The sequence below is a fragment of the Bos indicus x Bos taurus genome, chromosome 1, assembly GCF_003369695.1.
Source record: "Bos indicus x Bos taurus breed Angus x Brahman F1 hybrid chromosome 1, Bos_hybrid_MaternalHap_v2.0, whole genome shotgun sequence".
Lineage (NCBI taxonomy): Eukaryota > Metazoa > Chordata > Mammalia > Artiodactyla > Bovidae > Bos > Bos indicus x Bos taurus.
In genome coordinates this window covers 49,921,278-49,935,641 of record NC_040076.1, presented here as the reverse complement: position 1 = coordinate 49,935,641, position 14,364 = coordinate 49,921,278, and the positions used below count along the sequence as shown (strand labels likewise).

The 14,364-nt window shown below is 38.3% G+C and overlaps 1 protein-coding gene across 2 annotated transcripts in view; it reads right to left on the bottom strand.

Annotated features, from left to right (window-relative positions):
• Positions 1–14,364, bottom strand: part of ALCAM (activated leukocyte cell adhesion molecule) — a 229,005-nt gene that overhangs the window by 12,136 nt on the left and 202,505 nt on the right. The window contains exons 12-14 of one of the 2 annotated variants that reach the window (XM_027564429.1): positions 11,988–12,120; positions 10,094–10,132; positions 9,687–9,804 (exon numbers count right to left, since the gene is read on the bottom strand). In XM_027564429.1, coding sequence (XP_027420230.1) covers positions 9,687–9,804; positions 10,094–10,132; positions 11,988–12,120 — 290 coding nt within the window. The remainder of the gene's footprint in view (positions 1–9,686; positions 9,805–10,093; positions 10,133–11,987; positions 12,121–14,364) is intronic. The other variant, XM_027564514.1, reaches the window with a different exon arrangement.

The window sequence follows — 14,364 nt, the reverse complement described above, 5'->3', positions numbered from 1 at the left end:
CCAATATATCATAATCTTGGAATGTGGTGTCATTTGAAAGGATACATAAAGTGTTCTAACAGAGTTGCACATTTGGAAAATAAAAACAATAGCCATGTATAATAACTCATACATGAAAGAATTCATAGGACTTTAGGTTTTCCAAATGTAGGCACATGTATAACAAATTTGAAAACTGAGAGGCAACATGAGGAATTATTAATACTTCCCAGTTTAAAAGGGCATTTTCTATGATTTCTACTATATAGCATTCCTGGAACACAGCACAGAAGGGCACCAGGATCACAGGTATTTACAACTGGGACCCTGGCAGTGTGGAATTGCCACTCTCAGCAAACCTGCCATTGATACCTGTGCAGGTAATCAGGATAATAACCATGAGAATAGTTATTTTTCTTTATTCCTTGGTCACAGCTCTCAGCAAAGTAAGCTTCCCCCTAGGCTAACCTTAATAAAGAGTTAGAAGAGGAGAGGAGGGCTCTAAGCCCCACATCTCTGAAGGACATTTGTCAGCAGTTTTGGGGTTTGAAGAAGGAAATAAAGAAAAATGAATAGTTGGACTTCTTAAAGTTTTGATTTGATATCTTTAGCATTTCTTCAAATGACTGTCCGAAGAAACTCTCTACCAAAACAGGAAATCCTAATATTAGCAGTGAAAAATAGAAGACAGCCTTTCATTTGGGCAATAGCAGATATGGGAACCACCATTATGTCAGTGGATCAGTGGATCAAAATAAATGTAACAACACTGAATGTGCACAAAAGCAGGATGCCACTGGCATGTATTCAGCATCATGGTTCAAAGCATTTCCTTTAGGTGGGTGATTTAGGCGTTTCCTTTAGGTGGGTAATTTAGGTGTTTCCTTTAGGTGGGTAATGTGTTAACAGTATGAGCAGAAGCAGAAACTTGAGAAATAGGACTTCCCTTCACTTTTGAAACAATGATTTAAAAAAAAAAACATGAAATTAAACAAATTAAGTGAAATGCTAAAAGACACTTACTCCTTGGAAGGAAAGTTATGACCAACCTAGACAGCATATTAAAAAGCAGAGACATTACTTTGCCAACAAAGTCTGTCTAGTCAAGGCTATGGTTTTTCTAGTGGTCATGTATGGATGTGAGAGTTGGACTGTGAAGAAAGCTGAGTGCCAAAGAATTGATGCTTTTGAACTGTGGTGTTGGAGAAGACTCTTGAGAGTCCCTTGGACTGCAAGGAGATCCAACCATTCCATCCTAAAGGAGATCTGTCCTCGGTGTTCATTGGAAAGACTGATGTTGAAGCTGAAGCTCCAATACTTTGGCCACCTGGTGCGAAGAGCTGACTCATTTGAAAAGACCCTCATGCTGGGAAAGATTGAGGGCAGGAGGAGAAGTGAACGACAGAGGATGAGATGGTTGGATGGCATCACCAACTCGATGGACATAGGTTTGGGTGGACTCCAGGAGTTGCTGATGGACAGGGAGGCCTGGCGTGCTGCGGTTCATGGGGTTGCAAAGAGTCAGACATGACTGAGTGACTGAATTGAACTTAACTGAAGTGAAATGCATGTATATAGACAGGCTTCTCTGGTGGCTCAGTGGTAAAGAATTCACCTGCCAATGCAGGAGATGCAGTTTTGATCCCTGGGTTAGAAAGATCCCCTGGAGAAGGAAATGGCAACCCATTCCAGTATTCTTGCTTGGGAAATCCCATGGACAGAGGAGCCTGGTGGGCTACAGTCCATGGGGTTGCAAAGAGATAGACAGGACTGAGGGACTAAGCACTCAAAGAGAGATAAAAATGGAAATTTTGATGCTATCTCTTCCCACTGGAAATGGTTCAGTTCACATGTAGTAGGAGAGAGCAGGGCCATGGACACTTCTGCTCTTTTGGGGGGCCACGACCTTGTGACTGACTGAATGGGGACTCAAGCATTCCCACATTGTCTTATTTCCTATTTAGTCTCTTCTATTATTTATGCTTTGATAGAATAATGGGGCATTGTCTTTTATTCCTCTTTTGGCTGCCTGCCAGGCTATGGGGTAGTGAAGGAAAAAGAAATCAAAGCTTGGATTAGCTTGATGTCTAATATAAGGCAAGAGGCCACATCAGCTCTGCACTTGAAAACACATCCTCCAACCCCTAGCACTACATAAAATGCCAGCATGCAATTAAAGTCAGAGATGAAGTTTTAATTCCAAAGAAGTCCTTGTGAGGCAGCAAAATATATTTGAAAGTTTATACGGGATACGGAATAATATACTGCATGCATTAACTTGGGCAGGTAATATTCACTGAGCCTTAGATACTATGAAATATGTTTAAGAAGGCAATGGCACCCCACTCCAGTACTCTTGCCTGGAAAATCCCATGGATGGAGGAGCCTGGTGGGCTGCAGTCCATGGGGTAGCTAAGAGTCGGACACGACTGAGCGACTTCACTTTCACTTTTCACTTTATGCATTGGAGAAGCAAATGGCAACCTACTCCAGTGTTCTTGCCTGGAGAATCCCAGGGATGGGAGAGACTGGTGGGCTGCCGTCTATGGGGTCTCACAGAGTCGGACACAACTGAAGCGACTTAGCAGCAGCAGCAGCAGCAGCAAACTTACCTCATTAAATTTTGAGGATTTCAGTTAAGTAGTAATACACTAGGAAAGTCACTCAAAATGTACCATAAATGGTCCTTTAACCCTGTATTTTCAAGTCATTCAGCGGGGAGTCAATCTTTCCTTATGGGAACATTGATTTTAGAGAGAATATTGATTGAAAATAGAATTCAGTTAAAATTAAATTTCTTGCAAGATCCTCTTCCATATACTAAGAGATACTAATGAGAAGAGTTTTAGAAAGGCTTAATATAACCATATTTCTTAAAGTTTTGAGGTTAAAGACTAGTTTTCTTTAGTCTTTTGCCAATTTAGGACTGCCTGGTTTTTTTTCCCTAAGACAGTAGGAGAATAGTAAAGCATTATATAAGGCAGAACTGACAAAAGATATTTGTGAATTTTAGACTTCCACATTGTCCTCATATTGTACAAAAAACTTCATGAAAATAGTCATGAGTTTCACAGTTGCAAAAGATAAATCTCTTGGTAAATTTCCAAGATCCATACAACATGTATTTTGAGATTATAAATGTTTGGTTGGTGCTTACTTTCAGTTTAGTGATAAGAAGTATGGTGGCCAAGGGTCTCTTAAATGTAACCAATCAGGAAATTATGGTTTTAATATACTTCTGAATAAGCTTGTGGCTACATCATGCTGCCTTACATTTTTTCCTTTATCTCTGACTCTTTCAATTTTTCAGTAGTTCTTATACTATAAAAAATGTGGGAGAGAATTTAGAACTCAAAAAGTAACATATAACTTCCTCCAGATATAAAAACAATGTTCAGAGAATATGATGGAGTGAATGGAGTAAATAATTTTAAAAGTCATTGAATTATCTCTAGGTCTAGGTCTTCATGTTTCCATGTTTCCTATTAAACATGGCTCAGATGGTAAAGAATCTGCCTGCAATGTAGGAGACTGAAGTTCAATCCCTGGGTCAGGAAGATCCCTTTGAGAAGGGAATGACTACTCACTCCAGTATTCTTGCCTGGAGAATTCCATGGACAGAGCAGCCTGGTGGGCTACAGTTCATTGGGTTGCAAAGAGTTGGACATGACTGAATGACTAATATTTTCACTTTTTTTCACCTGTTAAACAACTAGATATGAACTGGGTTTAGTCAGTTAATATCTTTTGCCTGGAAATGACAGTTAATACCCTGCATACATAGGAAATTGCTGGGAGCCGGCATATTGCATATTGAGTGCAGCACTTTCCACAGCATCATCTTTCAGGATCTGGAATAGCTCAACTGGAATTCTGTCACTGCCGGGAGCCAGCATGAGGAACTCTGCCCATGACAAAGGTCATGAGGAAGGAGGCTCGGCATACGCAAAGGCGGGATCAAGCCTCAGGAGTCCCCCTGGAAATTCTCGAGCATCTACCCCCAAAACCAGAGTCTGCCTACTTTCTGCTTTGTGCTTTCACCTACACCTCTGACTTTACGGGGGGCTGTCCCCCACTACCTCTCTCTGAAAAAAGAGTTAGCTTACAGCTCCAGTTAATAATTCCTGGGTGTGACAGTGTTTAACCTACAAACTCCTTTGGAAATCCTCTAGCCTACCTGAATAGGTTTTTCTGGCCACATGGGATTGTTCAGAGCCTCCCAACTGTGAGAGGCAGGAGATGTTCTAAACTGTCTAAACACAGATTCCTTTGAGTAGTTAAAAGATTGATTAGAAATTGTATTGGTGAAGGGTTTTTCACTTATTGGGCCAATGTTTGCTGCTAAGTCTCCATACTCCTTACCTACTGTGTCCTTGGCAGTGTATTGATTGATATAATGGGTGTATAGAAATGTAAGTAGTAGCCTCAATGTTTGTAACCTTGGACCCTTGAGTTAATTCTTTTCTTGATTGAGCCCACCTCACCTTTGCCCTATAGGAATGCAGCTTTGTCCAATGCTTTTTTGGAGGCTGGTGCCTGACTTTGGAATAATCACCTTTAGAAAAAGATAAGTTTCTTAAAATGTTAACAGGCCTCCTGGCCAGAAGATGATGTAATTCACCTGAACTTTTGCATATGATAAGTTTGAAAGCCTGGCTTCAATTAGGACCAGGAACTGCTGTCCTTGCATGACTCCACCCCTTCCCCCATTATCCTCTATGCACAACTTAAGGTATAAAAACTACTTTGGAAAATAAAGTGCGGGCCTTGTTCACTGAAATTTGGTCTCCCCATGTCGCTATCTCTCTCAAATTCTGGCTGAGTCTCCATCTGGAGCGCGGAACCCGCCATGGTTGCTAATTATGCCTGGGCTTCTAAGATCCGACTGGGGAGGCCTCAGTGTCTCCTCTCCTTCGGGAGAACGGAAGGACGCCTGCGGCCTACGTAAGTGGTGCAAACTTCTTGTCTTGAAGTTTTATTGGTCTCCCACGTAAACCAAGCTACTCAGCCTCTTTTCTCCACTGAATTTTCCTACTGAGCTATCCTCATTCTATTACTCTTTATATCTTTGATAAATATTTAAATAAATAGGTCGCCTATGCCGTCTCTTCTTCGAATACCCTGGATCAGCCAGGGCTGGACCCCGGCAGGAAATGATGAGTTATCCATTCTCACTATCAAAATATCTCAAAAAAAAAAAAAAATTTCCAGTGAGCAGTTATATGAATCAAAACAGTAGAGAAAGCACGAGTCCTTATTCTGCAATGAACATACCATATCACAACGTCAAGCACCACTGCTAAGCATTTCCTGCTGCAGTTTTCCATATTTAAAAATAGATATAAAAATATGTATCTCATATGAATGTAATGGGGAGTTTCCTGGTTTTTGAGTAGTCATTAGGTATGTTGTACTCAAATTCTGCTGCTAAGTCACTTCAGTCGTGTCCGACCCTGTGCGACCCATAGACGGCAGCCCACCAGGCTCCCCCATCCCTGGGATTCTCCAGGCAAGAACACTGGAGTGGGTTGCCATTTCCTTCTCCAATGCATAAAAGTGAAAAGTGAAAGTGAAGTCGCTCAGTCGTGTCCAACTCTTCATGACCCCATAGACTGCAGCCCACCAGGCTCCTCCATCCATGGGATTTTCCAGGCAAGACTACTGGAGGGGGTGCCATTCTACTTGGGCATAAAAGATTGTTTCTCTCATTTCTCTCTCCACTGACATTAAATTGCCAGTGCAAAGAACTAATTTAATTGTTGCTACAAGTTGTTTGTAATAATGTGTGACTCACTAAGATTTTTGACGGCATCATTTCACAGGAGGGTAAACACAGGGGTATATTTCTTTAGGTATCTGAGAAAAAAAGTCTGAACCATATCTTTATTATTAAATTCTCTCATATCCATATAAAATGGTGATGAATTAAGCTAAATGTAGAAATGAAACTCATATTGATTTGTAAAGGTGAAGTTACCTAGAAGAAAAGGAAGAAAGGGAGTATAGTGGACCCAAAAATAGACTTAAGAACTCTTAACCTGAAAGCTCTTATTATGAATCTGCATTTACTCTGGGCATAAGTATTAACAATAACTCATATAGCAAAAATGCTTGCTTATCTCAGAGGGGAGTAAAAAAGCTAGTCAGGAATGTGAAGCACTTTCTAGGAGAAGGAAATGGCACCCACTCCAGTATTCTCACCTGGAAAATCCCAAGGATACAGGAGCCTGGCAGGCTACAGCCCATGTGGTTGCAAAGAGTTGGACATGACTGAGTGAGCACAAATGTGAAGCACTTAGCAAATCTGAAGAGTTCTGCAAAGTCTTAATAAAAACACTTTGATGCTTGAGGTAAAACTGCAATTTATTTTGATTACCAATAATACTGACTCTAGCAAAGTTGGTGCACTTTTCAATAAATAACAGTTATTTAGACAAATGTCCAAGTCAGATGGTAAAATAAACACTTAATTAACTGAAGTACTTAATTGATGCTTTTGAACTGTGGTGTTGGATAAGACTCTTGAGAGTCCCTTGGACTGCAAGGAGATCCAACCAGTTCGTTCTGAAGGAGATCAGCCCTGGTTTTTCTTTGGAGGGAATGATGCTAAAGCTGAAACTCCAGTACTTTGGCCACCTCATGCGAGGAGTTGACTCATTAGAAAAGTCTCTGATGCTCGGAGAGATTGAGGGCAGGAGATGAAGGGGACGACAGAGGATGAGATGGTTGGATGGCATCACTGACTCGATGGACGTGAGTCTGAGTGAACTCTGGGAGTTGGTGATGGACAGGGAGGCCTGGCGTGCTGCAATTCATGGGGTTGCAAAGAGTTGGACACGACTGAGCGACTGAACTGAACTGACTGACTTCAAAAGAAATGTATGCAGTCTTAGTCCTTAAACTAAAGACATTATGAAGCTAAATGTCCAGCATTTATTTACCCATGATTTTAATTCTGGGTTACCATATGGTAATATACAATGACATAACAACCTCCCTGCCCTCCACACACATTTTTTTCCTATTCATAGAAAGACAAATAGGATATGATGAAATATTGGCAATCAGAGTAGGATGATTAAGGACACTGGAGAGTGCCATGAATTTCACATTCATTTGATCATAATGTACAAGACTGCTGTTTATTTTTCAGTGAAATTTCAGGATACAGAGAAATTTTATTTTTATTCTTTAAGAAATAAAATTACTTTGAAGTACCCTAAATAAAAATTACCTTCAGAAATCCTAAATAAATAAAACCAAAATACTTTAGAGGCCAAGTTGTTAGATTTGTGAGCACCTCATTATAGATTATAAAGGAAGGATAAGATTTTGATAGTCGGGAAACTTAGACACATAGAAGGAGAATATCTAATAAGATAGATACTGCCTCTGGGAAATTGCATTTCCTCTCTTCTACATGGTACAGACAGTCTTCTAAGCTTTCCATGGAAACCATGGGTACAAAGCAACAATGAAGAGTTTGTAGGTAAAATGTTCACTGAGAAAAAAACCCACATTTGTTATCAAGTGATAGTGTGGACTGTTTAAGACTGAGGACTGAAGTGCTAAGACTAGCAGTGGCTATGCCCTAGTGTGAGAGTGGACATGCATATCAACTACAATACACAACAGGAATGTGTTTCTGCCTCTCTGAAGAGAGAAAAAGTAAGGCATAATGAGAGAAAATAAGACTTAGGAATTAAACACCAAGATTCTAAAACACTACTGCCTTAAATAAAATATAATTCTGTCGCTTACAAGTATATGATCTTAAGCAAGCCTTATAACCATTCTCTGCCTTAGTTTTTTTCCAAAGTGAAATATGTATAATAAGATTATCTACTTCAGAGATGGACTGTGAGAACAAGGCAGAACTCAATCCATGCTCATATTATGTGAGTTTAAAAATTCTAAGCTACTACCTTCCTTTGATGGCAGATCCGTTCAAATATTACTTCACTGAAATTTGTATCTGTAAAGAGTAGAACCATGGATCTGATTCAGTCTGTTTTTTCTTTTGATTTTAAGTTAACTCAACCTGAGTTGTTGATAGGGGTTATATCAAAACATCAAGAAAATACAAAATAAAGTCCAAAGTTACCACAAGCTACACACATTCCCTTGTAAAATTCAATTTCCTCATTTATAAGATACAGGGGTTTGAAACTCATGATTGAAACCAAGGGTACGCCACAGAATCACTAATAGAATTTTTATAAAATGCAATGCAAGAACTCCATCTCTGTCCAATTGCATCTGAATCTAGGGTCAGAGCTGGGGCAATGAGGAGTACTAGGCACATGTGTATGTTAAGAATCTTCACTGTTAAGGGTGAAAGAAGGAGTAAAAAAGCATGTTTAAAACTCACCATTCAGAAAACTAAGATCATGGCCTCTGGTCCCATCACCCCATGGCAAATAGAAGGGGGAAAGTGGAATCAGTGACAGATTTTATTTTCTTGGATTCCAAAATCACTGTGGATGGTGAGTGCAACCATGAAATTAAAAGATGCTGGATCCTTGGAAGCAAAGCTATGAAAAACCTACACAGCATAGTAAAAAGCAGAGATATCACTTTGCCAACAAAGGTCTGTATAGTCAAAGCCATGGCTTTTCCAATAGTCATGTACAGATGGGAGAGTTGGATCATAAAGAAGGTTGAGTGCTGAAGAATTGATGCTTTTGAACTGTGGTGTTGGAGAAGACTCTTGAGAGTCCCTTGGACTGCAAGGAGATTGAACTGGTCAATCTTAAAGAACATCAACCCTGAACATTAACTGAAAGGACTGATGCTGAAGCTAAAGCTCCAACTGGGCCACCTGATGCAAAGAGCCAACTCACTGGAAAAGAACCTGATGCTTGAAAAGATTAAGGGCAGAAGAAGCACGACAGAGGATGAGATGATTGAATGGCATTGCTGACTCAATAGACCTGAGTTTGAGCAAACTCCAGGAGACAGTGAAGGACAGGGAAGCCTGGCATGCTGCCGTCAATGTGGTCCAGAGAGTTGGACACAATTTGGCGACTGAACAACAACTGTTTATTGGATTTTCATTATAAAACACTATTAGATGATTTGTGAAGTTGACTCTACATTTATTATTGTATCATTCTAATAATCTTTAAACACCATTTAGTCATTTTTAAAGTAATTTTATTACTTTAATCATTTTTTTTAATTCAACACAGCATAATGATGACTTTTCCTCTGAATTAGATCCTCCTATAAAACAAAGTGACCTAACTAGAATCTAAGAGGAGTAGTGACAGCAAGGCAGCTTGACCTCACCAACAATTTTGCTGCTGGCCTGTCACTGTAAAGACACCTGATGTCCCCATGGGATATACTAACCACTTTTAATTAATGTCCACAAACCTCCATCAAACAATTCAGAATAGCTGACTCCTAGGGACTATGTGCTTTTTAAAAACCTACCTATGCATTGAGAAAAATAAGATAATTCAATTAGGACTACTGACTGAAAAAAATAAGGGGACACGTGTGAAATCACTCCAAGCCATGTCCCCAGTGTTGGTAATGTAGCCACGGTGAGCTGAAGCAAAATGTTATCAGCCTGACTTTGGGCAATATGTCTTTCCTCTTAGAGAAATTTACATGCTCAGCTGAAATAAACATAATGAACACATTGAATTTTCTCCCTGTGAAAGTCAATGAACAATGAAGATCTTTTTTCTTCAACTTACTTTGATTTCTTCATGTATAGCCAATAGACGACACCAGCAACTAGGGCAGCGAGGAGGAGACCAACAACAATTCCCACAATTAGTTTTGCCTGGTCATTAACCTTTTCTTTGTTTTCATCTACAACAAAGAAGAGAAGCCCATGCAATTACAGACAATGCCAAGCATTTCTGAAAAGAAGTCAATCTAATTATTATTTCTGATTAAAAATGACCAAGGCTCACTACTAAGAGTAACATGCAAACTTGTGCTTCTAAGGGATTAAAATTTTAGCATTCTTACTATCTTGTCTCATTTGCTATTTTAATTCAAATCAAAATGTGGCAGCTAGGAAAATTATTTATGCAATGACACTTCATAAATCTTGAGCAGATAGTCAAGGAAGAAGAGCCGGCAGCATAGTACCTACCACTTATCTCGTCTGCCTCATCGTGTTCTGGAATACTTACTGAAATGAAAAATGTTAATATGAAATTAAAAACAAAATTTGTTGATATATGAAAGTCACCTTTACCATTATAGTATGATGTAATAATACTCAAAGATAAAATATCTATTCTACAGCTGAGGGTAGAAAAACTTACATTTAATAAAGCATGAACTTCCGTACAAAGAAATTCATCTTGTTTTAAAGAAAAGACAGTAGTTAAAACTGCAAAGGTATTGATCTACCATAGAAAACTTCACAACTGACAAGCTATAGTATTAATCTGAAATCCATAACTTTCCCACTATCTACCACCTTTTAATAGGATTTCTTTTTTTAGGAGAAACAAGTTGCAGTGCATGGAATCTACAGTGTAGTGTTTCTCAACTTCAATTTTCCTGCCTCGGTGGAGGAGAATTTATTTTCATACTCTAGTGTCAGAAATTTGCCACTTAGAGACATTTTCAAAGTGGTAGGAGTGGTGGTTAAAGCTGGGGACATCTCAGAGGTGAAGGTGTAATATATGTGATGCTTGTAAAAACCCTCCAAATGACTAATAGCACGATGATCTTGGCCCATTTAGAGGATTGTCACTGTGGTGGATTATCATTTAATATTAGACTAAATAAATATTTTTCTATGAACATGGGCTTCCATCAGAATTTTCAGTGATCATTGTTAAAATGCAGATTCCTAGACTCCTCCTCATACCTACTATATTGGAATTTTAGGAGGTGCTCATTGACTTTGAAAATGATGGTATTAAATGTTGATCAAACCACTGCAAGGTCTATAAGCCACTGTTCAATGGGTTAGAATTAAAAAGAGAGACTTGTGTTCAGGAAGAAAGGATAACTTCTCTTTTAGGTAGGACAAATCAATACTCACTGAATTGAATTCAGAGAAGTCAATGCTCCTATTTTAGAGTTAAATTCATTTGGCTCTTTTCTCCTGTCAATCCAAAAGGTTTTTTAATTCCAGTCATATTCTGTTAAGGGCCATTATCTTTAGAAAATTATTTTCTCCTAGCTTCAGCTAATTCCTAGCCAGTATATCTCTATCTTGCTAAAATCACATAGAGAATTCCAACTGACTGAAGAATGAAAGTTTGGAGAGTCAGTTGGTATCCTGCCCAGATTTGAGTCTCAGTCTAGGCCAGCCCTGATTTAAGACTAACACAGCAAAATAAAGAATTATAGAATTGAAGATGAGAGATAACTTCAACTTAAATAAAGAAGCAGCTATTGGTATCCATTACCTTGATTTCAGCATTGACAGGTTTTTTTTCACTTTCTCTGAGATTATCTAATTTGTTTGATTTTTTAACCTATGATTCAAATTTGATATTCAAATGCATCAATTTTTGAAACTAGATTTTTGGATTCCTGATATCAGTTTTACTACCAATTTTCTGAGTGACTTTACGCATGTGGCATTCCTTTGCAAAATAAGAATAGGATAAATACCACAAAGAATTGAAATGAAAAATAATAGATTAAAGGGAATTAAAAATTTACTAAAATTAAAACTGTTAGAGAAATGTTTTCAGGTAATCTTTGAATCATCTGAACACAAAACATGGATTAAGTAAGAGCAACATAGTCCTTATCCTCTGTTGATCTTGGAAATATTCCTGTACAAGATAAAGTCTCTGATCCATAAAACATGAAATGATTTAACTGTCAAGACAAGGATTGTAAAGAATGGACACCAGGAAGAAAAAAAAAAGAACCTTATGATGATGATACCAAATGCAAAATAAATAAATAAAACTTACCATAATGCAGTACAGGAAGATGGAATTGAAGATTTTAAACTAATGAAGAATAACTTCAAATTTTCTTACTTTTTTTAATGCCAGAAAGGAAATACTCACTAGCAGAGACATTCAAGGAGTTTACTGTTCTCTCCAGCTGGTTTTCTGCTGTGCAAGTTAATGTAACATTCTCTTCAGGGGAAATGATAATTTTACTATAATACCTGCCATTGATATACGGAGATTCCTCTGTCTGGAAAAAGAAAAGGAAAATGGCTTTAGAAATGGAAATGAATTAAAAACATAGGAAAGAGTAACACTGAATGAAACAAGATAGGTGCGGTGCTCTGCGGCATTATCTGGCATGCAAGGGTATATGTAAGTTCATAGATGAGACCATTTCAGGTTTATAACTACATCAGAGAGGAAAAAGAATAGTGAATCCATACTTGGATTTCTCTTTATGTTTCTATTATTAATTTTAATAATTAAACTAAGCTGTTCTTTTTCAATAGATGCTCGTTAGTTTATATTTTGGCATGATAGTACCTATCTCAAAATAATTAGAGATTAACTCATCACCAGTTTTCTTCTAATAAACTTATGAATTTAATTCTATTTGTAAACTACATCCTCAGTTAGTAGAGCATGAACCTCTTAATCCCAGGGTGATAGGTTCATGCCCTAAGTTGGGTGGTTGCTCTCCTATGTTTAGGGCTTCCCTGGTGGTTCGGCAGTAAAGAATCTGCCTGGAATGCAGGAGATGTATGCAGGAGATGTGGGTTCAATCTCTGGATCAGGACGATCCCCTGGAGAAGGAAATGGCAACCCACTCCAGCATTCTTGCCTATATTCTTGCCTGGGCAATCTCACGGACAGAGGAGCCTGGTGGACTACAGTCTGCAAAAGAGTTGGACGTGACTTGTGGACTAAACAACAAAACTCATTCCCCTCCACTATAACGGTGAATTCTTTTATTTTAAACCATGATACATACGTGCATAGGTATGTATGGTTTTCTCATGGGAAAACCAGACTCTCTTTCTCAATTTATTTGAGTTAAATACAGAGGATGGGTTCTTTTTCAGTGACTAGTGATGAGGGTAACCACTGCTATTTAATTTCTTCAAACATAAGAGACAATTCACATTACTCTCTTCTGGATTCTCAGTCCAACTCCACTAAAGCAAGCATGTACTTGCATTGTTTTCTGAGACATATTATACACACCACGTCCTCTAGTCCTCTATTGCTCTATATGTGCTTTCTTCTCAAATGCATTGTAAAGGCCTTGAGGACAGGAGAGAGCTTCATGATTAGAGATATCATGGAGTCCCTGGGATAGGGGTGGGACAGAGGTATCAGCAGTTGTAAAATAATAGATTCACCATGTGATTGAGGAAGGAACAAATAAAAAAATTATGGCTGGATCAGCACAAGCCTAGGACAAGAAAAATAACATATCACCTAGTGGGCCAGAATCAATCCTTCTCCTTGACAATGAAGAATGGATTATTATTTTTATCCTCATAGTAAGTTCACCTGCTATTTTTCCAATTCCCACCAGTATTTTTCATATGACTTTCTCACTGGACTTTTCTCATATGACTTTTTTTTGTTTTTATTACTTTCTCTCTACAAAATGCCTTTGCCTATTTCTAGGTTGACCTTTTAAATCTTTGTACCTTTTTCTTCATTAAACACTTATCTGATACTTATTTTTCTATTTTTTATGTTTGCATTATCCAGAAACAAAAGGTTTTTTTGATATAATTATTATTAAATTGAACTAGAGAGCAAAAAAAAGAATAGAGTAGAATAGAAACAGTCATTTTTGATGCTAAAAAAGAGATCTAAACATTGTTAGCAATTCAGGTCTTTATTCTGAAATCAAGAGCCTCTTTGTCATCCTCAGGCATATTCTCTTGCTTGTGTGTCCCATCACATATAACCAAATCAGGAAGCATTTGCTTGTGTCCACTCCTTTAGGGACATTCCATACTTGAGTTATGCAAGTAAACATGCATCACGCATAGCTGAAAGAGCCAAAATTCACCAAGTTCTGCAAAACTAGACTACATAAGCTGGACCACTAGCCCACCTTCCCTAGACAGAGAAAGGGTGGACACTTTAAATTATGATTCTGGTTTATGCATGCCTTCTCAGATTTCAACTGAGTCTAAAGCTGGGAAAGAGGGAACACAGAAGATTCAAATAATCAAATGGCTCATGGGGGTATTCCTGAGGAATCTTTAAGTGGCTCCACTGAGAAGAGAGACATGAAGACTGTTGTGGAGAGAATGGAATTAACCAGTATGTCAGTAACCCAAGTTGACTGGCAATTTAATGGGATTACATATCTGAACAGTTTGTGATAAGCCAGATTCTCATATTTTTTTTTCAAAGAGAAAATTATTGGTAGTGTTCATACATCCTTAGCCTTTTACTACTGCAAACTAAAATGGTGTGACAAAGGTACAAATATTACTGTTTGGTT